This window comes from Peromyscus leucopus, chromosome 9 (assembly GCF_004664715.2).
Source record: "Peromyscus leucopus breed LL Stock chromosome 9, UCI_PerLeu_2.1, whole genome shotgun sequence".
Lineage (NCBI taxonomy): Eukaryota > Metazoa > Chordata > Mammalia > Rodentia > Cricetidae > Peromyscus > Peromyscus leucopus.
The window spans coordinates 108074194-108100678 of NC_051070.1; the positions used below are offsets into that span (position 1 = coordinate 108074194).

The following is a 26485-nucleotide window of genomic DNA, read 5'->3' on the forward strand; positions in this document are numbered from 1 at the left end:
TAGTCTTTTCATGTTGGGTCCTTATGGCTATAGTCAAGCACTATACTGGCAGAGATACCTCTTAGCCTTATACCATGTCTGGTTTATATGCAGTGCTGGAGGTCAAACTAAGGGCATCACACACACTAGACAAACACTCTGCAAACTGAGCTGCATCCTAGCCCCAAAGCTGCTGGCTGCAGAATTCCTTATGTACTCATCAACTCCGGACAGGGGTTCTTCATCACCTGGCAACTGGGAACAGTGCTACAATAAAGCTGGGGGAGCAGACGGTCACAGAGTGGGGTTGCTGGACGATAAGGTACTTCAAGTTTCACTGTTCTCGGGAACTCCATACTGCTTCCATACAGGAGATCACTATTGAACAATGAGAAGGAAGGCTCGCTTGAGGAAGCAGACAATAGACTAAACATAGAGAATGTTGGGTAGTCTGAGAGATTTGAGCATGTGGCTTGTCAAAAGAAACCTAGACTGGAGGGTGCAAACCCATCCGTACTGTGGAAGGTGGCTCATGCACTTGTGTGTTCCCACACTGGACCCTAAGGCCACTACCTCCTGTGTCTCAGCTCCCTAGTCAGCCAGGCTGACCTACTGGGCTAACCTTATGCCTTCCCAAACACAGCCTCAGCATTGGCTGTTATGAGTCATATTCCTGAGCTCTCCTTTCTTTTTCCATGAACCAGGAAAGAACATGAAGGGTGCCTAGTATCTTCCAGTACAGGATGAAGGCTTCCAAGAAAAGTTCTTTCCCTCTCTGCTCTCCCACACCAAGGGCAACAGCTTGTCAAGGGTGAGGGAAGGTGAACACATTGGGGTAGAGGCTTAATAGATGAAAAACTCAAATCGATAGAAATCATAACTTCCTGCTCAGCCCTCTGTAAATATTCACTGTGTTCCTGGAACAAAATCTTTCCAAGATCTACGTGTGGTCGTTCTACCTGCATAAATAGGAAGTCAGCATTCATTCTTGCTGAGGCTCTGCTGGAGGTGCCTGCCTGTAAGGAGTCCTGCTTGCCACAATGGTGGGTGACTGATTTCATGCATAGGACTTCTTTCAGTCTTTAGTTGAAAATGGTTCTTTTCTTAAAGTGTCTGTTCTATGAGGTAGAATCAGGAATGAATGGGGCTCCCCACAGAAGGACAAGAGGAAGGAAGCAGAAACTGGGGAGGAGGGCCACATGAGGGTGGAGAGGGACTCAGGAAGGGACCCTCACCTCACCTCAGGACAAATGTACGCTATGAAACCCTCCTCAGACAGAGCTGGAGAGGTAGGACAGTGGTGGGTGGTGTCCTCCCTATCTGTATTCAGACCCCCTTCTCACCCTCCTTCCGTGTGTGTGTGTGTGTGTGTGTGTGTGTGTGTGTGTGTGTGTGTGATGTCTCTTTATTGCCCTTGCTACTTTTATAGTGTGACTTTATGTTCTTCAATGTTATAGTGAAATTATTTCATACATTATTTTCCAAAGTTTGATACATCTTAGCTTCACTTATTTAGTCATGTAAAGACTAAAATCTCTTTTATCCTTAAAATGATATGATTTCTATATTTTCTGTACTTACTTTATAATATTATTATTATAAAACTTAATTTTAGGTCCTTTAAGGAAACATTTAAATTAGCTTAATACAGAATATGTCTTCCCATCAAACTTTGAGCAACCACTTTCCCAAGACTATTTGAGAACTATAGGAAAAGAAAGAACCGGGGCAGAGGGCACATGGGAGAAACTACGGAGGTGGAGATGGCTCTTCTCATGTCAACGGGCACAAGGAGGATGAGCCCTGGCACAAGAGCCCCCAGGCCTCTGAGAACAAGCCAGGACAGCGTGGGGGAACTGCTGCTGCTGCTGCTGGAAGACCCTGCCTCAGCCAGTGATGAGGCTCCCAGCATCCTCCTTCCCACTCCCAGCCCACAGCCAGCCACTCTGACAGTGAACTTGCTTTTGTGCGGGGAGGAGGGGCCAAAAACCCTATTTTTGGCATAGGGTTTCTCACCGTAGTCAGTCCTGGCTCTCCTGGAACTCATTCTGTAGACCAGGCTGGAACTCAGATCTGCCTGCCTCTGCCTCCTGAGTGCTGGGATAAAAGGCGTGCACCACACCCGACAGACTTTCCTTTTTCCTGACTGTCTTGTGTCTTAGTCTCTGACTGCCAGGCTAGGGTACCTGGCAGTTGCTCCACACTCTACCCTTCCTGCCAAATTTCAGCAGGGATCTTATAGGACACTCAGTCAAGCATGACCTTCAAGAATCACTCATTCTCCACTCCCAACCTTTCCCTGCATTACAGAAAGCTCTGCTGGGCAGCCTCCTGTTCCTTGCTACCTTGGTGACAGCATGCAATGCGGCCTGCACTCTTCAACAACGCGAAGGTCTTCCAGACCAACCGCCTGATGGTAAGTCCTGGGTTTTCCAGTATTTTTAATGCCATTCCAGCCTGAGAGATACAACCTGTAGATATGACCTAGTATATATGGCAGATGGGGAAGCCTTGGGATATATATATACACTGGAAGAAGGATTTGTGAAGATACAGAAACAGAGTAAGGAGGTTGTTCTCAATTTAGCTAGATGAGCTTTGAAACACCACAATCAGGCCCCATTTAAGAACAGCTGAATGAGAACCTCTGGGTTTTCACATGCAGTCAGGGTTAAGAAGCAGCGTTCAAATTTTAATGTACATGATCATCCCTGCAATCTAGTTTAAATGTAGTGCAGGCCTGCATGCATGGGTGGGTGGGTGCATGCATGAATGCTTGTGGTGTGAATGTTGCTGGAGAATCTCCGGCAACTAGTGCTTTAATACTGTACTAGTTTCATTTTGCTGCTGTGATGAAACACTACAATCAAAAGAAATTTAGGGGAGGAAAGGATTTATTTGCCTTTCACTTCTAGACCACAGTCCATTGTTGAGAAAGTGGGGGGGGGGGGACTCAAGCAAGAACTTGAAAAAGTATTCCTTGGATGACGTTAGGCTGTGTCAAGCTGATAATTAAAACCATATATGATGGGGCTGGAGAGATGGCTCAGGGGTTAAGAACACTGGCTCAGCACCCACATGGCAGCTCACAACTGTTGGTAATTCCAGTTCCAGAGCATCTAGTGCCCTCCTCTGCTCTCTGAAGATATGATGTAGTAGCCTTACATACATGTGGGTGCAGAACTCTTACATACCTGCAGGAGAAAAATTCATATCCATAAAATAAACATGATTTTTTTTTTAAGTTTTTAAGTTCAATACAATTCTTGGGTACATAGGAAGTTCAGTACCAGCCTAGAATACAAGATGTGCTCACCCCACCCACAAAACAAAACAAATAAAAATGAAGTAAACAAGAGAGTCTGGGCTCTACCCACAGATTCTGATTTTGTTTTCTTGGATGGGGATCAGGAACAGAGGGCTTGCTTGTTTATTTGCTGCTGGGAATTAAACCCATGGCTCTGTACTTTTTCAATACTTGTTCTACCACTGGGCTAAACCCCAGTCCGTGGGTGATTTTTAAGCACCCACAATGCTTCACATGTGCATCCCCACCTGAGAATCAGTGACACAAATCAATACTAGTAGAGAAGTGAGCATTTTGTTCAGGACAACCAGAGAGAACTCACAGGGCCCCCTTTGCCAGTCACTCCTAATAGCTACTGGATTAAAAAGGAAGGACTTATTTATTCTTCAATGCCTGTTCTGAAATACAATCTAGAAAGAATTTAAGCTCACTTAAAAAACATACCCCTGAGCATGGTAGCTCAGGCCTTTAAACCCCAGCAGAGACAGTTGAGTTGGAAGACAACCTGTTCTACACAGTGATTTCCAGCTAGCCAAGGCTGCATAGAAACACCTTACAAAAGCAAAGACACTCTCTGAGGCAGGTGCTTCAGTGTGCTGGGCTTTGGCCATCTTGACTCAAAAGCACTGTCTCTGACAGCTCTACAATTGTCCATCATCATGTGCCAGTGGCTGGCTCAGTGTCCCCACAAGCTTTGTTCCTATGGTGTGACCTGGGGATTTGCATCATTTTAGGATGCCTGGATTCTGCTGGTATCAAACACCCCATAGGCGATGAATGGATAGTCGACTGTAAGAAGTGTTCCTGTGAAAAAGCGGGAATTAATTGCTGCCCCCAGTAAGTCTCAACCACTGATTCTGGAGGGTCCCATATAACCACTCTTCAGAGTCTCTGCTTTGTTTTGTTTTATGTTTGGTCAAGGTTTCCTTAAGTTGAGCTGCTGTCAAACTCCAGGGCTCAAGAGATCCTGCTACCTCGGTCTCCTGTGTAAGCTGAGTGTGAAGTGAGCACTGTGTGAGAAGCATAGACAGACATGTTGGCGTCTATCCACAAGGCTAGAGTTCATTGAATAACAGCAAATTCATAAGCTACATCGATTTCTTAACAGAAATATAGATTTATTTACGTGCACACAAGTGTGTGTGTGTGTGTGTGTGTGAGTGAGTGTGAGTGTGTGTGTGTGTGAGTGTGTGTGTGTGTGTGTTTGGTTTAGGGACTACAGTTTGCCAAGCAGTCCCAATTTCCCATGATACCTAGTCACTGGCAAACAGACTTTTCTTCATTGCAACTTTAATTACTACCATTAACTCTCTGGTCATGCTTTACACATCACACAGTAAGTGTGTGTACGTACGTGTGCATGTATGTAGGTTACAATGGCTATGGAAAGCTGACAGAGCACAGCAGAGCTGGAAGAGCTGAAAGGGGTCTGGGGGCAGGAGAAATATGACAGAGATGTAAAGAGAATCTGCTGGAGGTGCACCTAGAGGGGACCTCAGGGTCGAGTTGAGCTGCCCAGTGAGGAGGTGGACTACTGAAGCCACACAGGCTAAAAAATGAGTCCAGAAGAACCAACAGGTGGACGAACTGTCAGCTGCTTAGCAGCAGCAGGAACTGAGACAAACTGAAGCCCGGGGAGAGTCTGGAGTTCTCCTCTTTCAGCCCTCCCCCTTTAAAAACACATTAGTGTAAACGTGTATGAGATTCAGTGGGAGTGGTGCTTGAGGAGGTCAGAGGACAACTTTCTGGAGTCAGTTCTCTCCACATCTGCTCCAGAGCCTGTCAGAATATCCCAGTGTCCTTCAGTGCATGCAGGGTAGAATACAGGACCCACGTTAGAAATGGTCTCTGTGGCCCCATGGCACAGACAGGTGGAGGTGCCTGGAGTCTACACTTGGGACATTAACAGCCCAAGGAAGCCCTTAAGTCGGTGAGGAGAGCCCCAGGCAATTGGAGTGTGTGTGGTCTGCTTCTTGCACAGAGCATGTCTGAGCAGCAGGACTGGGTGAATAAGGGTTTTTTCCCTACTAACAGGTCTTATCTTGTCTCATTGACAGAATCCCTATACCCATGGGCTATGACCAAGAGAAGTGTAAGAAAATATTCCATCAAGATAAGTGCAGATATACTGTGGTGGAAAAGAACAACGAAGGAATCGTCTGTCAAGTTAATAATTGGATATTGTAAATGTGCTTCTAGTGGGTCCCAAGTTGAGCAACATTTTAATATTTGTATGATTTGTATGATTTGTAGCCTGGGTGGTGGTGGCCTATAATCCCAGCACTGGGAGGCAGAGGCAGGCAGATCTCATGCCAGCCTGGTCTCTAGAGGGCAACACAAAGAAACTCTGCCTTGAAAAACTAAAATAAATAAATAAATAAATTTGCCAATCATGTTTATATTAAATTAATGCATGTTATAAATCAAACAAACATTTAGAGACAAAAGGAAAACTAAACATGTTTTTAAAAAATCAACCCAACAATAACAGTTACAAATTACAGCTCTAGGATTAGTTATGTGTGGCACACAGCCCATCTAATATAGACTGACTTGAAAGTGTCACGACATTGATTCTGACATTTATTTTCTCAATACTTTGTCAAAAATTGTAACATTTTCCCCCTAAGTTAAAATGCATCACTCACCATTTGCAAGTGGTCACTCAGTGGAGATAAAAACATCAGATTGTTCTGCAGCCACCATCTTGTCTAATCTCAGAGCTCTCCATCAGCCCTGTCCTCAGGGACAACACTACTTCCTGTCAGTTCAAGACCTCAAATTAAACCTTTAATGGCCCCTTCAAAATACCTGGTGTGGCTGAGGGGTTTAGACTTAAGGTGGATCTTAGCCAAATGGCTAAGGAGCAGTCAGACTCAGACTTTTGGACCTGGGAGCTTGTGATGTAGGTATGGTATTTAACTCTGTCAAGTCTATGACAGCTGCCAAGTTGAGCACTTTTATTCTGGGGAGTATCACCAGTAGTACTTTCTATGCTTGTCTGTCAGAGGAGCCTTTGTTTTCCTCTCCTCAGCTGGTCTTCTGTGATTGTTACATCTAACACTTTGGGCATCGTTTGTAAGCTTACAGTCTATATTCCACAGGTCCTGGCTTGTCATCCATACTCGTGAATTCGATGAACTCACAGGCAAGTGAGCTAAATAATTGTTGTGTAGGTACTCTGTTGACTTATCTTCTGTCCAGCATGGATGACTCATCGTGTGCTCATTCTTACTCCTGGCTTTGCTTGGCCTGACTGTACAGCAGAATCAAGATGTTTTTCTGGGGGACTAGGATTCTGCTTGGGGCTTTTGAGCTTATAGTTCCTTCATTTGGCATTACCTTGATTGCCCTACGGAACTAGCAGTTTGGCACAGAGTTGGTGGGTAGTTGACAAAATAGGGTAATGGGGTTTCTTTGTCAGTAACAGTCCTTTCATACGTGGACAATTACACCTTCCAAAATAATTCTTTAAATACATTTTGAGTTTTATCTTAGCTTTATTACTAGTCTCTCAGGCTTTAGAGAGGAGAGAAATTCATCTCTTCTTTGCTTCTGTAGGGAAAATCCACACAATAGTTATCATATAAAACCAGAGCTAAAATGTTTCTTTCTTTCTTTCTTTTCAAGAATGGGTTTCTCTGTGGAACAGCTCTGGCTATCCTGGAATTCGCTTTGTAGACCAGGCTGACCTGGAATTCAGAGATCCATGTGGCCTAAAATGGTATTCTAATGTGGTACCGATAAGTACCTGTTTTCCTATCCTTGACTATCTTGGGGCAAGAAGTTCAAGTTGAAGATAGGGTACAGTCCTAGGATTGAAAGCCTCCCTAGCTTTTGTGGTTGTCACTTGGAATGTCTGTGGTACTGCAGAGCCTGAGGGGGAAATGTTGAGTTGGCTGTACATATAGTGCACATTTTACCTCACAGATCCATTGTTTTGGGTCTTTGGAACTAAGATTTTTGGATCTGGCCTTTTTAAAACAATCTTTCTCAGCACTTCCCCTGGGATTATGGTTTCTGTGGTGACACCCTCACCAGTTCTGTTCTGTGTGAAAACAAGGAATTAAGTTAATCTGGGTGTTGTTGCCAGAGTTCTGGGAACCCAGGCAAGAGGTAGAATACCATGTTCAAGGCTAGTTTGAACTGCATGAGGCTGTCAGAAACCAAGGGCTAAGTGTTGCTTAGCATTCATAAGACTGGGCATTGGACACCTCCAACCCCCATCCTGGGAAAAAAGAACAGTTGTGTTAGAAACATTATCCTCTTCTAAATTACTTTCCTAAATTAATACTACACTCCTTAATGGGACATCAAGTTCATTATGTTTATAACAAATTATTTTATTGTGGCCGCTCTGAACTTGATCATTAACATTATCCATCCGTTAGTAAAATATGTATTAAACTACTGGCAAGTTAAAGACAAACATTGGTACAGTACTGTGGGCACCTTTCTCACTAGGCCAACTCTGTCGAACATACAGCATGTTCTTAATGCCAAGGTGCAGATGATACCAGATGTGTGTGCAGTGCTGGAGTGTTCAAAGCTGATGGAACCCTCAGGCGAAGAAAGAAGGTCTAATAAGGGCATCAGGTGTTAAAGCAGCAGTTCTCAACCCTGGGTTTCAACCCCCTTATGGGGAGTTGAATGACCCTTTCACAGGGGTCACCTAACACGGATATTTACATTGATTTATAACTGTTAATACTCTGATCCTTGATACCACCCTGTGTCCTGATATAAAAGTCTCTTTTTAAGGAAAAACTCCACCCATCCTTCTCTCTTCTGTCTCTTCACTCCCACGAGGTGTGCACCCCTCAATCCCCCTTTCTCTATGTCTCTCTCTTTCTCTCTGACTCTTTATCTCTCTATTATAATAAACTCTCCATGCAGATGCATCGTCTGGGTTGTGTATCACTGGCCACCGCTGCCATGCTCTACATGGCGTACATCTGTCCAGCATGATTTCCTGCACATATGGGATACCCACGGGCTCCCCACATAATAATAAATCATGACAATAACAGTAGCAAAATTACAGTTATGAAGTAGCAACGAGAATAATTTTATGGTTGGGGGTCAGCACAGCACGAGGAACTGTTAAAGGATCGCCTCTGTGTTAAAGGGTCCACACTGGAAACCTATGTAGATGTCAGTAGGCACAAGAAGGCGACATGACGGTTCTCTTGACTGGTAATACTTGAGAACGATGTATTTGTTTAAGAAAGGCTCTCTAGTGCTTGGGACTTGCACAGTAGACAGATAGAAGAGACTACCATTGCTGGCAGAAAGAACTGGAGAACCAAGCTGGACAGGATAGAGTGAATGGGTGGAAAGGGGATTTTTAGTTCACTAAAATGGAAATGTTAAGAATCACAACAGTCCACACACTGATCAGCTGTGCTTCTTACCCCGTAGTATTTTGGACAGGGTCTTAGTATAGATAAGCTGGCTTTGAACTCATAATGTAGCCCTGGATGGCAAGGATGATTCTCCTGCTGTAGCCCCTGAGTGCTGGGATTACCTTCTTAACATCAGTTTTACTCTAATAAACTAAGAATCAGCCATTGACATGAAGAGAACCATACATTTTCCATTCATCTAGTCTTTGTATCTTCACCAAATGTGTTATCCAAAGAGGATATTTGGAATTAGTTGTTTTCTTTCTTTCTAATGAAAGTCTGAATTAGGGACTAAGAAACCATGCTTTAGGATGAAGGAGGTAAACTGCTGCCTTGGTGTCTGGGATTTGGTGTCTAGGGATGTTGGAGTCTTCTCTCATGGTTTTGTTTACTCTTGATGTTCACGAAAGTCACTTTATATCAGTAGAAAAGAGAAAATATGTGGCCCATACATGTAATCATATCCTAGTCTCTTCACTGCCTCCAGTGTCCTGAGTCAGCTCACCCTGCCCTTGCCTTGATCCTGACCACACCTCAGGAAAGAATGTCTGAACTAGTCTGAGTAAAGTAAAGTGAATGAGTTTATTAAGTAGAGATAAGAGATGTACTCCTGTCTATTCAAGCAGTAGACATCTAAGACATGAATGTGACCTTCAGAGTTTGGTGCTTAAGTGTCTCCCATTGCTTTTTATGTTGCATTGCTCAAGTTGTAATTTACAACAAGGTTTAAAGATTAAGCAAAATTTAAAAGTTGAGTAAAGGTCAAATATTAAGTAAAAGATGTAAGCTGGTTTAAAGAATTAATGTTTTGTAAAGGAAGCTATGATGGTTTTATGAGGTGTGTTATTTGGGGCAAGGGATGAGAGGAGTTTATACAGTTCAACTCAAGGTCAGGACATTCTGGCCTTAAGTAAGCATATGGCTGTTGCAGAATATTATTTTAAGGTATGCTACTTTTATTTATGTTGCTTTTGTTTAACTCTGTGAAGCTGTGTTACTGTGACTGTCTAAAACATCCAATGGTCTAATAAAGAACTGAATGACAAATAATTAGGCAGGAGAAAGGATAGGTGGGGCTGGCAGTCAGAGAGAATAAATTGGAGGAGAAACTTGGAAGGAAACAATCAAAGAAGTAGCCAGAGAAGGAGGAGGACATCAGGGGCCAGCCACCAAGCTACACAGCAAGCCACGGAGTAAGAGTAGGATTTACAGAAGTAGGAGAATAGAAAAAAACCCAGAAGCAAAAGGTAGACAGGTAATTTAAGTTAAGGAAAGCTTGCAAGAAATAAGCCAAGCTAAGGCCAGGCATTCATAATTAAAAATAAGCCTCCATGTGTGATTTATTTGGGAGCTGGATGGCGGGCCCATGGAAAGAGCAAAAAACAACCATTAGAATTCCTAGCCACTCCCCTAGCTACATGACCACACATACACTGTCTAGTAGCCAGGTAAGATGCTTAGTCATCCCAGGGCCTTACATCCTATGTAATCTGTGTGCTGTGTGATCACATAATTTGCATGCAGTGTGATCACGTAATCTATGTGTGGCATAGCTATGTAAACCCATATGTGCATGTGGTGGTGGTGGGGACACACCTATAAAAATGGGTTCCACCAATCTCTCTTCCTGTACAGTCATTCCATAGGCCTATGCACACCCCCTCTCTATTCCCTTAATAAATTCTTAATGTGGGTTTTGTTGTGCCTTGTGGCTTCTGTCATACGGTAAACAGCACTGCTTAATAAAATAACATTGGCAGCTTAATACATAACACCAACAACATACAGTTTTTGTTAATTTGTATTCTTTGAAACTGTCATGGGTGTCCTGGGCAGACCTTGAATTCTGCTGTGGCTGAGACTTCCCTTTAACTCTGGATCCTAGTTCCTCCTCATAAATGTTGAGATTACACATTTGAGCACCAAACCCTATGCAATTGGTTGTTTTTGGTATCCTTTTTCTGAAACGTCTTTAGGAAAACAAGCTCTATCGCTGCAGGCAATTTTGGTTTTATCAGTTAAAGTTTTACTCTCAGACAGCAGGAAATGTAAAGTAGATCCCAGAGGGGGCGGGTATTTTCCCCTTTCTATATCCGGCCTCATTTTCCCCCATTTGAATCCTGCCAGTCCCAGCACTCTGGAACCTCAGGCCAGTCTTAGTTACACAGCAAGAGCTTCTGCTTTTTGTTTTTTCGAGACCAGGTTTCTGTAGCCCTGACTGTCCTGGAACTCACGGTAGCTGTAGACCAGGCTGGCCTTGAACTCACAGAGCCTGCCTCTGCCTTCTGAGTGCATGAATTAAAGGTCTGTGCCACCACTGCCCGGCCAGCAAGAGCTTTTCTAAACTTAAAAAAAAAAAACAAAAAACAAAAAAAAAACCCTATCCCCAAACTAACCAAATCAAAATAGCTCTAGGGCGAAGCCGTTATCTCAATCCACCTGCCGACCCAGCTTTTTTTTCTAGTTAGTGATTTGCAGCTGAGCCCTGGGCTGGGCTGAGCAGGTTGTAGAGGCTGCAGGAGGAGCCTCATTGCATGTGGCCCATGGAGCAGATGGTGTTGCATGAGCTCTCTGAGTAGGCCTGAGTTAAATGTTTCTATTTAAGTGGCAGGATGAGTCTTAGTGGGCATCTTAGTTATTTTTCTATTACTATGATATAACATTATGACCAAGGTAACCTATAAAGGAAATCATTTAACATGGGGGTTGTGGTTTCAGAGGGTTGGAGTCCATGGCCATCATGGCAACAGGCAGGAAGGCATGGTGCTGAAGCAGTAGCTGCAGGCTCACATCTTGAGACACAAGCAGGAGGCAGAGAGGGTTAACTGGGAATGGGATGACTCTTTTGAAGCCTCAACGCCCACCCCTGTTACACACGTCTAAAATTGAATTTCTCTGAGGCTTCACTGTTCTCATTCTCCAAGCTCTGCCGGTCTGACATGACATGCTTATGCTTCATTTTCAGCTTGTCAAATGAAGGATTTGGCTTGAGGTAGGGCCTGGAGACATAAGCAAAGAACTCTAACAGAGGCCTCATAGATCACATGAATTCAGGTTGTGCTCTAGACTATGGCAGCCCAATGGATGCCATATTCTGTTTCCTATGTACTGGGAACTTCTGGTGCTTATTAAACTTGCTATCCTGACCCTAGGCAGGATGGGGGGTGGGGTTCAAGACAGGGTTTCTCTGTGTAACCCTGGCTGCCCTGGAACTCGCTTTGTAGACCAAACTGTTCTCAAACCTAGAGATCCTCCTGCTTCTGCCTCCCAAGTGCTGGGATTAAAGGGATGTGCCACCACTGCCTGGCTAAAAGTAAATCTTCTAAGCACTGTATTTATAAAAGCTTAAGGTTCACAAATATTTAAAATAAATAGATAATACTATTTATAACAGACCAAACTAGCAACTATCCAAAAGACCAAAAAGCGGTAAATGAAGGGTGATACATTCATGCACTACACACAGCATCAATGGCAATGAATACATTTCACTTACACACAGTAATATTCAATTATAGGTTGCAGGTACTAAACGGGATGACAGCAGCCAGACTCCAAAGAGCACATATTCTTTGATATCAACTATACAATGTGCCAAGATAGAAAAAAACCCTATAATGTTAGAAATCAGTCTTGGAAAGTAGCTGTTAACAATGCAGTTTCTTTGTATGGATGCTGAGTGCCTCAGTAGGTCCACTTCGTAAAATCTGCAAGCTGTCCTTGTAGCTGGATACTTCCTGTCTGTATCTTATCCTTCAATAAAAACAAAACAAAACAGGAAGATTCTCAACTCTTCACTTTTGTTTTCCTTTTGGTTTTAGGAGACAAGCTTACTAAGTGCCGGGCTGGCCTTGAACTCACTGTGTTCCCTAACCTGGCCTCAAACTTGGGCTCCTCCTGTCTTGTACTGGGGTTACAAACATGTGCCGTCACCCCGTCAGGATGTCTTAAAATCAAAAGACCATCAGGTAAAACACCGATTAAGAGTCAGGTCACCTATCCTTTGCCTCTCACACTACTTTCTTGTGACATTTAAAAAATACTTCTTAGCCTAAACACCCACATTTTCCATGCTGTATTACCATTTCGGTTGGCTCTCTCTTTCATGGCTTTGAGAATAAAACATGTCTTTCCCAAGCATTTTAGAAAGTGCTGTTTGAGTTGACTGTAATAAGTTTAGTGTTAGGAGAATATTCAAGCCAACAATAAAGTTTTTGTAGTTTTTCATTCAATGAAAACTATTAAGGGCCAAGTATGAAGCAGGCACTTACCTAAGCTTTGGCAGTGCAGGTTTGAAGAAAGCTTCAGAAAACTTAGGTTCTAATAGGTGGAGATAAAACTAAATAAATTAGTATTCCAGGTAGTGATATAACTGAGAATTTCTCAAAAGCCACAACCCCCTAAGTAGTCTTCAGATAGATGGATTTCTTGCTAACAATGTTGGGAATAAACATGCTCCTGGCTGTTTTCCCCCAGTAACTGGAAGAGGTGTAAGGCCTCTGCTACCTCATGCAAAAACAGTGTGTTGGTCACTGAAAGCAAGCAAGCAGAACTTAATTTAGAAACCCATGGGGTTCTGGGAGTCCTCAGCTGTCTGACACGATATTTTGGTCCCAATACTATACTAAGACCTTTGGATTCACACCAGCAGGAACACAGTTTTCCATATACTGAAATTCCCACAAAGTTCCTACAATGGCAGAGACAATAAACTAGTTAAGTACAAAGCCAGGAAACAGAAAAGGCCCCATCAAGTCTTACTTGCAAAAGAAAAGGCTCACTTAGAGTTAAAGTGTGAAGCCCAGATGTAGAGTGCTTATTTGAAACACATGGAGGCCCTGGGTTTGAGTCCCAGCACCAGACTGAAGGGAGGGCCCTCATTACAATCAGAGGTCCTCAGTCTCAGTTGCTCCCTGCCATTAATCCTTCTCCCTTATGTGGACGTTTTTATTCCTCATCTGCTTCTTGATCTTCCATGGCCTGTAACCTAGGTTACCCATCCCATGAAATACTCTCCACACTGTTGCTTCCTGCTATCTGTGGCTACCCTTCCTGTGTGGCCTCAGGTAGTTCCCTTATGGTTCTGCCTAGTTTGAGCTCATGCTGTGCTGAAGAAAGTTAAATCATAGTCAACGGCTAGAAAGATAGTTATATCACTTAGGACCAAAATCTCTATTATTAAGTTCATCCTCCAGTGAAAAGTGGACATTGTTCCACTTAATATTTTAGACAGCTACTGCTAAAATAAATGTTTTTACAATACAGTACACCTTTAGTGACTATGCTGTTCACAACAGTCTACCTCTCAACCGGAAAACAAAAGGAAGTTAATTTTTAAAAGCTGTTCTTTTTCATAGACTGAATTTTGTTAACAGCACCATGACCAAGAGTGTCACCTGCTGGCAAATAAAGGCATTTTTATAAAAGTGTGTTCAACAACTTGCCTTCCGAGCTTTATTCCATTCTTAAAGTGTGTGTGAGTGTGTGTGTATGTGTGTGTGAGTGTGTGTGAGTGTGTGTGAGTGTGTGTGAGTGTGTGTGTGTGTGTGTGTGTGTATTATTTACATCAGACTGGCAAGCTGGTTCAGTGGTTAAAGGCTCCTGCTGCCAAGCCCAAGGAGCTGAGCAAGAGAAGGGTGCTGACATTAATTAAAGGGATAGTTATGGGGACGAGTACAACAGAGGAGGAAGGAGTGATGAAGTGTAGGGGGGGGGGGAGACGAACACGGCTGCTGAGCTGAGGGCAGAGCCCAAGAGGCAGCCAGGCAGACTTGAAGGGGAGAACACTGCAGCAGAGATCTCGGCAAGAACAAAGCCCAAGCCAGGAACCAGCCTGGGGAGTTAGAAGAGCCAGGGCCAGTGTGACCAGAGGAGCTGTCTACATAAATGTGTCCTGGGTCACCGTAGGCCAATGGAAAGGTATAAACCTTCCCTGAAGGGCACAAGAAGCAGCTGAAGAACATGAATAAATCAGAACAAGGACATGATCTCCGGAGTTTAAATGACTGCCCAGGATGAAGCAGGAAGTCAAGACTCTAAGATTCTGGTAGAGCAGTGGCCAGAGATGGCAGAAGCAGAGAGTGTAGAAAACGGTTGGGATCGGCCCTACATCTTGCTGTAGGACATCCCTGCGGTTTCCTCTCTTCCGCCTGAACTGGATCAGACAGAGCAGTCATCCACTGAGTCTGGTTCTAGGATCAGAGGGATCCAAGTGGCACCATGACTTTGCAGCTTTGCTTTAGCAAATTCTTCAGCCCCTAAACCTGGCTTCCCAAAGCTAAAGACACAGCTCATCTGTACCCCACAGTGTCATTCTAATGACACACCCTATCTGTACCCCACAGTGTCATTCTAATGACACACCCCATCTGTACCCCACAGTGTCATTCTAATGACACACCCCATCTGTACCCCACAGTGTCATTCTAATGACACACCCCATCTGTACCCCACAGCGTCATTCTAATGACACACCCCATCTGTACCCCACAGTGTCATTCTAATGACACACCCCATCTGTACCCCACAGTGTCATTCTAATGACACACCCCATCTGTACCCCACAGTGTCATTCTAATGACACACCCCATCTGTACCCCACAGTGTCATTCTAATGACACACCCCATCTGTACCCCTCTGTGTTATTCTAATGACACACCCATCTGTACCCCACAGTGTCATTCTAATGACACACCCCATCTGTACCCCACAGTGTCATTCTAATGACACACCCCATCTGTACCCCACAGTGTCATTCTAATGACACAATACACCTAAATGTATCGGGAACAGTGTCAGCTACCACAAATAAATGCCTCATCACCCTTTCTTTTTCTGTTTTAAATAACATATATGCAAATGATTGGTAGAGAAATTACAAAGAAATGCTAGCTGTCCCGTTGTGCTGGTCTGAATAGGAATGGCCCCCATAGACTCATGTATTTGAATACTTGGCCCATAGCAAGTAGCACTATTAGGAGATGTGACCTTGTTGGAGGAATTGTGTCACTGGCCACAGACTTTGAGGTCTGGTATGCTCAAGCTACACCCATTGTGGCTCAATCTCCTGCTGACTTTAAATCAAGATGTAGAACTCTTCTCCAGCACCATGTCTGCCTGCATACCACCAAGCTTCTTGCCACTATGATAACAGACTAAACTTCTGAAACTATAAGCCAGCCCCAATTAAATGTTTCCTTTTAAAAGAGTTGCAATGGTCATGGTGTCTCTTCACAGCAATAAAACCCCATCTAAGACACTCCTGTAACTTCAGGTTTTAAGATGCCCCAGAAAGTTGTTTTTGATGGGTCTGAATTGCTTACTATAAGATCAGGACTTGGGGGGTGTAGCTAAGCCAGTATAGCATGTATCTAGCGTGCATTAGACCCAAGGTTTGATTCCTAGTACCAGGAAAAAGAAAGGTTTGTTAAATTGTATTTTACTATTTAAATCTTTTTTATTATTTTATGTGTATGAGTGTTTGCCTACATGTCTGTCTATGCACCATGTGTGTACCTGGTGCTTATGGAGACCAGAAGAGAGGGTTGGATCCCCTGGAACTGAAGTTATAGACAGTTATAACTGCAGTGTCGGTGCTGAGAATTTGACCTGGGTCCTCAGGAAGAGCAGCCAGTGCTCATCTCTTCAGCCCTTTGTTTGCTTTTTAAATAAAAGGCCTAGCAATTTATACATACTATGAGCCAAATATGGATGCATGCAAATCCTGTGTGTTATATGTATGTGCATCTGTGAGTTCAAGGCAGAGGATGAGATTGGATGTCTTCTTCATCCTCCACCATATTTTTTGAGATAGTCTCTCCCTGAACCTGGAGTTCACCGAAAGGTTGGCCACTGTGCCCCCATTCCCATCAGTGCTGGAGTTACACAACCATATACTTGACTCGCCAAGTCATCTCCCTACCCACAGCTGCATCCCTTCTGCACATTCGAGAAGACTGTTTCCAACTCTGATGACCTGAACTAAGAATAGACACTGGAAAATCAGTTTATTTCCTGTGTCCCAGGAGCTAGCTACCTGGGAAGTATTTGTATTTATAAAGATACAAGACTTCCACAGGATTTCTCCTCTGCATAGACAAGCTACAGTTAACCCTCAACAGGCTACAAATACCTCCTAATTGCTGTGTAGATCTCCAATTTATGCATAAAAGAGAGTGAAATCTTTGAAACAATCTTCCATACACTCTTTTTTTTTTTTTTTTTTTTTTTTGTTTTTTCGAGACAGGGTTTCTCTGTGTAGCTTTGCGCCTTTCCTGGGACTCACTTGGTAGCCCAGGCTGGCCTCGAACTCACAGAGATCCGCCTGGCTCTGCCTCCCGAGTGCTGGGATTAAAGGCGTGCGCCACCACCGCCCGGCCTTCCATACACTCTTTTCATGTAACTTCTGGATTTTACCTTCCAAAGACTTCTGTCTTTAGGTTTACCTAAACACTTTAAAGGGGCTTCAAAATGAAAGTGTCCTTTCAATGTGCACAAAATTGGTTATGCAAACTGTATGTATTTAAATGTTATGCTTATGTTATAGAAATGTAAGCTAGGTAAGCTATACATGATTGCTGAACTATTAATTCCCACGGAAAAGAATGTTAGATTTCGGACTGGAGAGATGGCTCAGCGGTTAAGGGCACTGACTGCTCTTCCAGAGGTCCTGAGTTCAATTCCCAGCAACCACATGATGGCTCACAGCCATCTGTAATGAGATCTGGTGCCCTCTTCTGGCCAGCAATCATACATGCTGTATACATAATAAATAAATAAATCTTAAAAAAAAAAAAAAAGAATGTTAGATTTCAAAGACTCTTTTCTCACAAAGGAAGTAAGAACCAAAGAATGTACATTTCCAACTCCCAGAGCCCATCAAGTCAGACTCTGATCCAGGATCCTATTCTGCCACAGTGGGTTTTCACTACACTGCATTCCTCCAGTGAGATCTAAGTAACTGTCTAGTAATAGGGCAATACTCCAAAGTCCCTGATTATAACCAAAACAGGCTCAGCACTGCTTTCGGGACAAAGCGCTTTTCATGTGCATTTCACTTCAAGGAAGATGTTGCATGCTGACAATACTACCAGGAAAACCATTCTTTTCACCAAGAACTGAAGTTCACACAAATAATTTGTTCCTGGGCTTTGGAGATAGATAGCCTAGGTATGTAATCTTGGGCAAAGATGCCCAGTCTCTGAATCTGAATTAAAGATAAATAAAATGGAGTTTTGAACCCCAGGATCAACAGAATTGCATTCAGAGTGTAGGTGGCCCACTAAAAACTCCAATAATTGCCGAGTGGTGGTGGCGCACGCCTTTAATCCCGGCACTCGGGAGGCAGAGCCAGGCGGATCTCTGTGAGTTCAAGGCCAGCCTGGGCTACCGAGTTCCAGGAAAGGCGCAAAGCTACACAGAGAAACCCTGTCTCGAAAAACCAAAAAAAAAAAAAAAAAAAAAAAAAAAAAAAAAAAAAAAAAAAAAAAAAAAAAAAACCAATAATTAAAAGTGATGTTATTGCTACTACCGCACCTATCACTATAGTGAATACTGCAAACAGCGCTAGAATTCGTCCCTGTCTTCCAGATCTTGCTCCTCTACCACACAGCTCAGGGTATCTGAAGGTGGCTGGAGTGAGACAGGCAGCGATGTACCTGCAGGCAGGAACACAGGCCAGGCTTCTCTGCGCTCAAGGTCGGCTGAAATGCAATTCCAGGAGCGCTGTTGTCAACCACTGCGGACTGGAGAGGACGCTGCGTGGGTGACCAGGCGCCCCCCTCCGATAAGGGCCGTAGCCTCCAGCCCACTCTTTAAGGTTCCCTGAACCTCGGGCAAAGGAGACAACTCAGTTACAACCCAGACCCAAACTCCCCGGCCCCGGAGTGACGTAGCAACCGTGTGAGAGAGCCCCTCACACTATTGGTCACTGCCACCCAGTGGGCGGAGCGCTGCGCAAACCAGCTGCGCAGTAAGCGTCACCTTTGCGGCAATAAGTCCCCCAGCTCGGTTATCTCCATGGCGACCGCGACCCGGTCACCCATTTGGCTACCGAGGCCGGAGTTACGTCATCGCCTTGCGCAGCCCGGAAGTGATTGTCCCTGCTTCTGAGTAGGCCGGGAAGTCCAGACCTTCCATCTCGGGCCGAGTTAAGCAAACTGATGAAGTGTCCACCCCGTGACTATGGCGGTGTTTCACGATGAGGTGGAGATCGAGGACTTTCAATATGACGAGGACTCGGAGACCTATTTCTACCCCTGTCCCTGTGGGGATAACTTCTCCATCACCAAGGTACCCTCAGGGCCCATCGGCGACTCCTTGAGCTTGCGCATTTTCCCTTCCGGTGTCCCTGGCTAGGCTGTCACCCACGTGTTCTCCTGAACCCCGCCGCTAAAGCAGTAATCTAAGCTGTCGGGGCACACGGTCTGGCCAGGGGGCGCAGTTCTCCCTAGCCCCCCCCTTAAAATCTTTTCCTGGGGATTTCTTTGGAGAAGGGGATTCGATTTTGTACCCCAGCATTTTGGGGGCGATCAATACAACCTAATCTCCCCGGTTTTTCTAGGTGACACTTTGGGGGAAGTTCTTTGCGCTATTACCCAATCCAATTCTTGCACATAGACGTGGGAAAGGCTTGTGGGAAGATGACGGAAGGGGGGCTATGCTGACCATACGTTGTTTGATTTCGTCCTAGGAAGATTTGGAGAATGGAGAAGATGTGGCAACGTGTCCTAGCTGCTCTCTCATTATAAAAGTGATTTATGACAAAGTAAGGGAGACATTGAAGGGGGTGGGTGGTGTAGGTAATGATAGAGACCTAAAGCAGCCTGCCTAATATAAAAGTGCAGAAGAGTGTTGGGAGTTTTGTTTTGTTTTCTGGGTTTTTGTTGTCTGCTTGTTTTTTGAGACAGGGTCTTTATGTAGCCCTAGCTGTCCTGAAACTTGCTATGTAGACCAGGCTGGATTTGAACCCATAGAGATCCCCCTGCCTTTGCGTATTAAGGGTTGCGATTAAAGGCATGGGTCACCACACCCAGCCTAGAAGAGCATTTCTTAACCTTGTGCTAGATCATGGGTATTTTTTTTTTAAAGCTTTACAAATTGTCAGTACGTAGCTGTAGGATATTATTATTCAAGTTTAAATTACATAACTTGTGTTCACTTTGGAAAGGGCAGTAAAGAAATTGCTCTGTAATAACAATGTAATGTAATGAAAATGACTTAATTAGGAATGAAAAAACATGAAGGTTATTTTAATTGGTGTTTTTTCTTTTGACATTTCTTTTGTATTTAATATTTAAGTTTGTTTAGAGCTCCAGGACATTTTGAAAAGATTGCCTTTTATTGCTTGCCTGGTTTATGCATACAGTCTATGTTATCTTGTTTGACATATAATTCCAAGTTGTGATTTTTACAGTTTCATGTTAAATGTGTTCCTTTGTACCCAATAAGGATGACAATAGATAAAGGGTAAATGCTTTTACCCCTCACCCAAAGTGCAGTTAGTGCTTTGGAGTCTTAAGTTAGGAGTTAACAGTCCTAAAGGATGAACTCTAAATGAGTGTAGGGTAAGTTGGACCAAAGCACAGAGCTTTGTGAGTGGCAGGCTTTAGTTGAAACAATAACGTAGAAATTTGATGATTCATTCTTGGATTAAAATGGTCTCTGGTACAAAGAGCAACAAGGACAGACCAGGGGCTGACTCCTTGAGCATCGCACTATGGGAGATATGCAGTAACTGGGAGAGTTCTTGTAGTGTCAGGCATAAACCAGGATAAAAGACCAGAGAATGAGATGGAATCCCAGCACTCAGGAGGCAGAGGCAGATGGATCTCTGAGTTTGAGGCCAGCCTGATCTACAAATCGAGTTCCAGGATAGCTAGGGCTGTTACACAGAGAAGCCCTGTCTTGAGGGGAAAAAAAAGAAAGAGAGAGAGAGAGAGAGAGAGAGAGAGAGAGAGAGAGAGAGAGAGAGAGAGAAAGAGAAAGAGAAAGAGAAGGAAGGAAGGAAGGAAAGAAGAAAGAAAGAAAGAAAGAAAGAGAGAGAGAGAGAGAGAGAGAGAGAAAGAAAGAAAGAAAGAAAGAAAGAAAGAAAGAAAGAAAGAAAGAAAGAAAGGGAGAAAAAAAGAAAGGAAAGAAACCAGAGACTGAACCTCATTTCCAAAGTAGTTACTATTGCAGGTCTGTGCTGGGAAACACAAAAACCTATTGTTTAGTGCTCATTTAGAGAGGCTGATATTTGAATGACCAGCTATGATTAATGCAAAAACTTAAAAGATGCGACATGATTGTTTCTGGTTGCTCTTTAGCAAGATGGGCATGTTTATAAGACATTGCTTATTAAATAAAGAATTTAGGACTAATCTTCAGCATGCTCTTAATTCTAATTTAGTGATGACTCCAGTTCTTTGAACAAAAATGAAGTGCTATTGGGGCTGGAGAGATGGCTCAGAGGTCAAGAGCACTGGCTGCTCTTCCAGAGGTCCTGAGTTCAATTCCCAGTGACCACATGGTAGCTCACAACCATCTATAGTGGGGTCTAACACCCTCTTCTGGCATAAAGGCGTATATGCAGATAGAGCACTCATACATAAAAATAAATAAATAAACAAATAATTAAATCTTTTAAAAAAATGTTCCTTGGTCTCCAATTTTTGTCAACTGGGATAACTACTAATATCTATGGGGAGATCAAGGTCCTGATCACAGGCTGGAGAGATGGCTCAGTGGTTAAGAGCACTGGCTGCTCTTCCAGAGGTCCTGAGTTCAATTCCCAGCAACCACATGGTGGCTCACAACCACTTGTAATGAGATCTGGTGCCCTCTTCTGGCCTGCAGGGACACATGCAGGCAGAATACTGTATACATAATAAATAAATAAATAAATCTTTGGGAAACAAAACAAAACCAAGGTCCTGATCACATCATACAATGGACAAGGATAGACTGGACAACAGTTAGTTTTTAGTGCATACATTTTAGACTTTTTAAATTAAATTTTTTGCCATTTTTCTAATATCATAAATGAATTTTCCCCTAAATTTTACATCTTGATTTTGTATTGCTAGCATATAATAATGATAGAAACAAATGATATAGCAGTGGAAAAAACTAAAGCTGAGTTGATTCTGTAACAAAGTGAAAGTGATGTTGATGTATTTGTGTGACAGAAACCTGGTGGCTAGTAACATTTCTTCTTCTGTCTTAGGATCAGTTTATGTGTGGAGAAACAGTCCCAGCACCTTCAGGCAACAAAGAGTTAGTTAAATGCTGAAGAAGCCCCCAGGAACCCAAATCCTGAGCAGCAGGGAAGGAGCCCAGGTGGATGGATCAAGTGCTGAGTAGACAAGCTCTTCACAGGACAGCTGTCTGTGGCTGGCTCTTCCATGTGGATCTTCATCAGCCGCCGAATTCATCATAAACACACGAGCCTGTGACGTGTCAGACCTGGATTTCCTGTTCCCATGGAATGGGCAGGATTCCTAATTGTCCGTCTGAGTTTGAAGGAAGAGCCATATAAACTGGTGCTTTTCCTTTCTCTCAGTTGCATCATTTCAGTATCTTAAAACTAATTTATTTTCTGAAAACAGCCTCGTCCACTTCAATCCTGAGGCTCTTTATTTTATAAAGATTTATTATTTTATTTTTAGTTATATGTATGTGTGCATTTGTGTGGGGGTATGTGCTTATGAGTACAGTTGCCCAGGAAGGCTAGACGCACTGGATCTCCTGGAGCAGGAGTCACAGGCAGTTGTGAGCCACCCGACATGGGTGCTAGGACCCAAACTTGGATCCTTTGAAAGCACTATGTGTTCCCCAACCTCTCTCTCCATCTCTCCAGCCTGAGAGGGTGTTTATTTTAAATGATTACATTTTGACACAGTTGCTGAGATGATTCAGATGAGGCCTTTCTCTGTCATTTGCTTTGTTGGAAACTTAAGGAAATCTGTGCCTCTCCTGGTGCTGCACTCTGGCTCCTTTGCTAGCCAGTCACTCTGACCTTGTTGTGATTTCATTGTTCATGTTCTCAGTCATTTGTTACTCTTCCTTCAAAGAATTCAGTGTGGTATTGCATTGTGAGGCCATGGTTTCTCTGTAGCTTCCAATTAGTGACTAAGGAAGGAAAAACCAGAGTGAAATGGTAAAAGAAACAGCTCCTGATACTTTGTGCTTTGCTGTGGATATTTGTATGCTGTGAATGTTTTGCTCTGATTGGTTAATAAATAAAGTGCTGATTGGCCAGTAGCCAGGCAGGAAGTATAGGCGGGACAAAAAGAGAGGAGAATTCTGGGAACAGGAGGGCTGAATCAGGAGATGCTGCCAGCTGCCACCATGAGAAGCAAGATGTAAAGGCAAAACTGGAAAAAGGTACCAAGCCACGTGGCTAAACATAAATAAGAATTATGGGTTAATTTAAGTGTAAGAGCTAGTCAGTAATAAGCTTGAGCTAATGGCCATACAGTTTGTAAATAATATAAGCTTCTGTGTGTTTACTTCGGTCCAAGCGGCTGCAAGACTGGCGGGTGAGAGAGATTTGTCCTGACCATGGGCCAGGCAGGACCAGGAAAAGTCTAGCTTCAGTGCATCCCTTATGTCAGAACAGGATGAAAAAAAAAAAAAAAAAACATAGCCAATGGAAGTAAAACTGGCATCAGTGAGAGGTGTGAAGTCTGCCAGCTTGGCAAATGAAAGCATATGAGTAAGTTTGCCAGGTTGGAACAAGTATCTCTGTGTCTGGGCCTGTATTTCATGAAATGACTGAAGGGATTGCATTTCAGACATGGGTTGGGTTGAGTCTTCATAGGGCAGTGGTTATAACATATCACAGCCTGTGTCACCCCTAGTCCTAATAAGTGACAACCCCACAACAGAGGATGAGCTTGAAAATATGAGCTGGCTCTAAACAGACATGTCCATGAGGGCACACCTAATAAACCTGCACATAATGGGTGTCCAAATCAGATGTGCACTCCTGTTAAGGGATACTTCTCTTGAAAAGCTTGTGAAACTTGGCTATTCAGATGTGACTGGAGTCCCAGACATTTCCAGAGCACTTCTGAGAACTGGTAAGTGGACCAGCTCTGTCTCATGAGCTCTGTAGTCTTCACCAGGGCATATAGATTCCTCATTTGTGCCATTAGGAGACAGGATCAGAAGATCCCTCAGCTGTCAGCTCATTTCAGATATGGCTTCTTGCCAGCACTAAAACCTTTATAAACTCAAAACTAATATGAATCACAGCCAATGGGAACTCCATTTATCTTCCATAACATTATCATACTGCAGTGTGAAAAGTTTTAAGTCAGTTCTTCAAAGGATTCTGTATATATGTTCACATATGCATTCAGATACAACAAAAAAATCTTTTTAGAACTGTATGTATTAATTCATTAGAATGACTTGCATTTCCAAGCAAATTCATGTTTTCATGAAGTTCTTATTCCTCCAAATACCAAAATTTTACATTAAAGGTTTTTGGTGTCATGATTTTACATGAGATAGAACTCCTAACTTTGGGCCATTTCTAAGTAGATTTCTAGTATGGATGTTGTAGTGATTAAAGTCTGGGTTGGGTTTTGAGGTTCCTGGCCTCTTCAAGGAACTGAAATAAAGACTCAAACATTGTAAAAGTACCAAGGAAACTTACTTTAAAGAGAAGGCTGATTAGAAAGGAGGCCACATGGGGGAACATACCTAAGGGCTCTAAGTTATTGTTGGGGCTTCTTTTCATGGGGTCTAAGTAGGAGTTGGCTTATGAGGGATGTAGTTTGGATGGTTCTCTATTTTGACTGACAGGCTAAAGTATATAACACACTGTGCCTGTCCATAAAATGCATCTGATTTTAATTAGTACACTGAATGCTCTGTAGTCATAAGATAGTCATAATAGGGGATTATCCCTGAAAATTCACTTGGAGGACAGTTTGTTTATTGTGCACTCAAAACTAGTTCAAGCCAGGTTGGCCTTGTTGCAGGGTAGAGACCAAAAGACCACTCGCAGTGTCTGAAGTGAGAATTGAGAGTGTGCATTAACCCAGCTGTCAACTGCCTGGAGAGAAACATTTCTCCCAGAACAGCATTGAATGCATTTTACAGGGAGCTTTTAAAGGCAAAGAACACAAGAAAACTACATCCTGGTTGGCAGGGTGAAGGAAAGTAAGCAAGCAGTTAGCTGGGGCGTTTGGAGCCACATTTCCAGAACAGGGTTGGTACTTTCCCAAGGGACTTTTCGTAACAGGAATAGAAGGGGGATCAGGGTTTCTATTGCTGTGAAGAGATACCACGATGACGGCAACTCTTATAAAGGGAAAACATTTCATTGTGATGGCTCACAACATTTCAGAGGTTCAGTCAATTATCATCATGGTGGGACATGGTAGCATGCAGGCAGACATGATACTGAGAGGTAACTGAAAGTTATTGTGGGGATTTATTAAGGCAACTCCACATAGTTAAAAAGGAGGTTTATTTTGGGGGGTAACTCACAGCCAGTAAGGGGTTGGTTACAGGATCCAGGAGAAGTGAGGCGCAGTCCAGCTGGGTTCTCTGGAGAACTCCACTCAGTCTACCATCCAGCATCCAGGATCACCAGGAACCAAGAGTGTCGGCATATCCAGATCTTGGGTCTTAAGGGCTCCTGTCTCAGCTCCACCTCAGGAACAGGTCATAGGTTGGCATGACAGTTACCAGAAGCCTCACTGGGGGTAGTACTTCCAAGTCAAAGCTGGAACAGCAACTCACTACATCTCCCCCTTTTGTCTAAATAAAATTAATTAATTAAATAAATTAATTAAAGGTGGCACACGCCTTTAATCCCAGCGCTTGGGAGGCAGAGCCAGGTGGATCTCTGTGAGTTCGAGGCCAACCTGGGCTACCAAGTGAGTCCCAGGAAAGGCGCAAAGCTACACAGAGAAACCCTGTCTCGAAAAACCAAAAAAAAAAGTTTGTCATCATTTGGGCCGGGCGGTGGTGGCACACGCCTTTAATCCCAGCACTCGGGAGGCAGAGCCAGGCGGATCTCTGTGAGTTCGAGGCCAGCTTGGGCTACCAAGTGAGTTCCAGGAAAGGCGCAAAGCTACACAGAGAAACCCTGTCTCGAAAAACCAAAAAAAAAAAAAAAAAAAAAAAAGAAAGTTCTAACCTAATACAAAATTATATACAATAGGATTGATTATTAAATGTTGTCCAGGAGGAATAAGGGATAATGACCTAGACAAGATGGAACTACAACCAATGCGAACAATATCAAGCAAGACACATACTAAAATCCAGAGAAGTCTAGAGCATAGGTAAATGGCACATTACAAGGGTCATTCCAAAAGGTGTGCTATCCTAAAGAACCTAAATCTAATACTTAATATGTTCTAGCTAAGATACAAGAAGATTGTAACTATAACTGTTAGTCTTCAATCCCATCAAAGACCTGAGAAGGAATATAATAATACCCAAGAAATGGGAGAAGGATGCAAGCAACTTTCGGGAGTCTTTTGAGAGTAGACAGAGACAGCTGGCAGCCTGGACAGTCACTTAAAGTTTCTCAGCATCGCTGGTGCATTCAAATTGGCTACAGGCCTAGAGTATCGGTCAGACCATTTTTACTGTCAGCAATCAAGGTAGGGCAGTTCTTTGCCCAGTAGGCCATTTTGTGCCAAGGTGAAGACAAACTTCCAAATGGAAATGTCTCATAAGCCCAACATTCTCTCGGGATCAGATCGGTGCTGCCAGGAGCAATCATGTCTTATGTCATCAGAATTCCAAGTTATAAAAACATTTAAATGCAATATTCTCCGGGTCTAC

At 43.4% G+C, this 26485-nt stretch overlaps 2 protein-coding genes across 3 annotated transcripts; both read left to right on the forward strand.

The window, feature by feature from the left end:
• Positions 1–260: 260 nt before the first annotated feature.
• Msmb (microseminoprotein beta) lies at positions 261–5562 on the forward strand. The gene is made up of 4 exons (XM_028862525.2): positions 261–1022; positions 2290–2395; positions 4021–4123; positions 5344–5562. Exons 1-4 carry the CDS (start codon positions 1020–1022, stop codon positions 5471–5473), a joined length of 342 nt encoding a protein of 113 aa, XP_028718358.1. The 5' UTR covers positions 261–1019; the 3' UTR covers positions 5474–5562.
• Positions 5563–18638: 13076 nt separating this feature from the next.
• Positions 18639–22337, forward strand: LOC114687902 (DPH3 homolog). Of its 2 annotated transcripts, XM_028862523.2 has the most exons (3): positions 18660–18982; positions 19383–19457; positions 21897–22337. In XM_028862523.2, the coding sequence occupies exons 1-3, from the start codon at positions 18875–18877 to the stop codon at positions 21960–21962; spliced, it is 249 nt and encodes an 82-aa protein (XP_028718356.1). In that variant the 5' UTR covers positions 18660–18874; the 3' UTR covers positions 21963–22337. The 2 variants fall into 2 exon arrangements, with proteins under 2 accessions (XP_028718357.1, XP_028718356.1); XM_028862524.2 differs by lacking the exon at positions 19383–19457 and having other exon boundaries at positions 18639–18982.
• The last annotated feature ends 4148 nt before the right edge of the window (positions 22338–26485 follow it).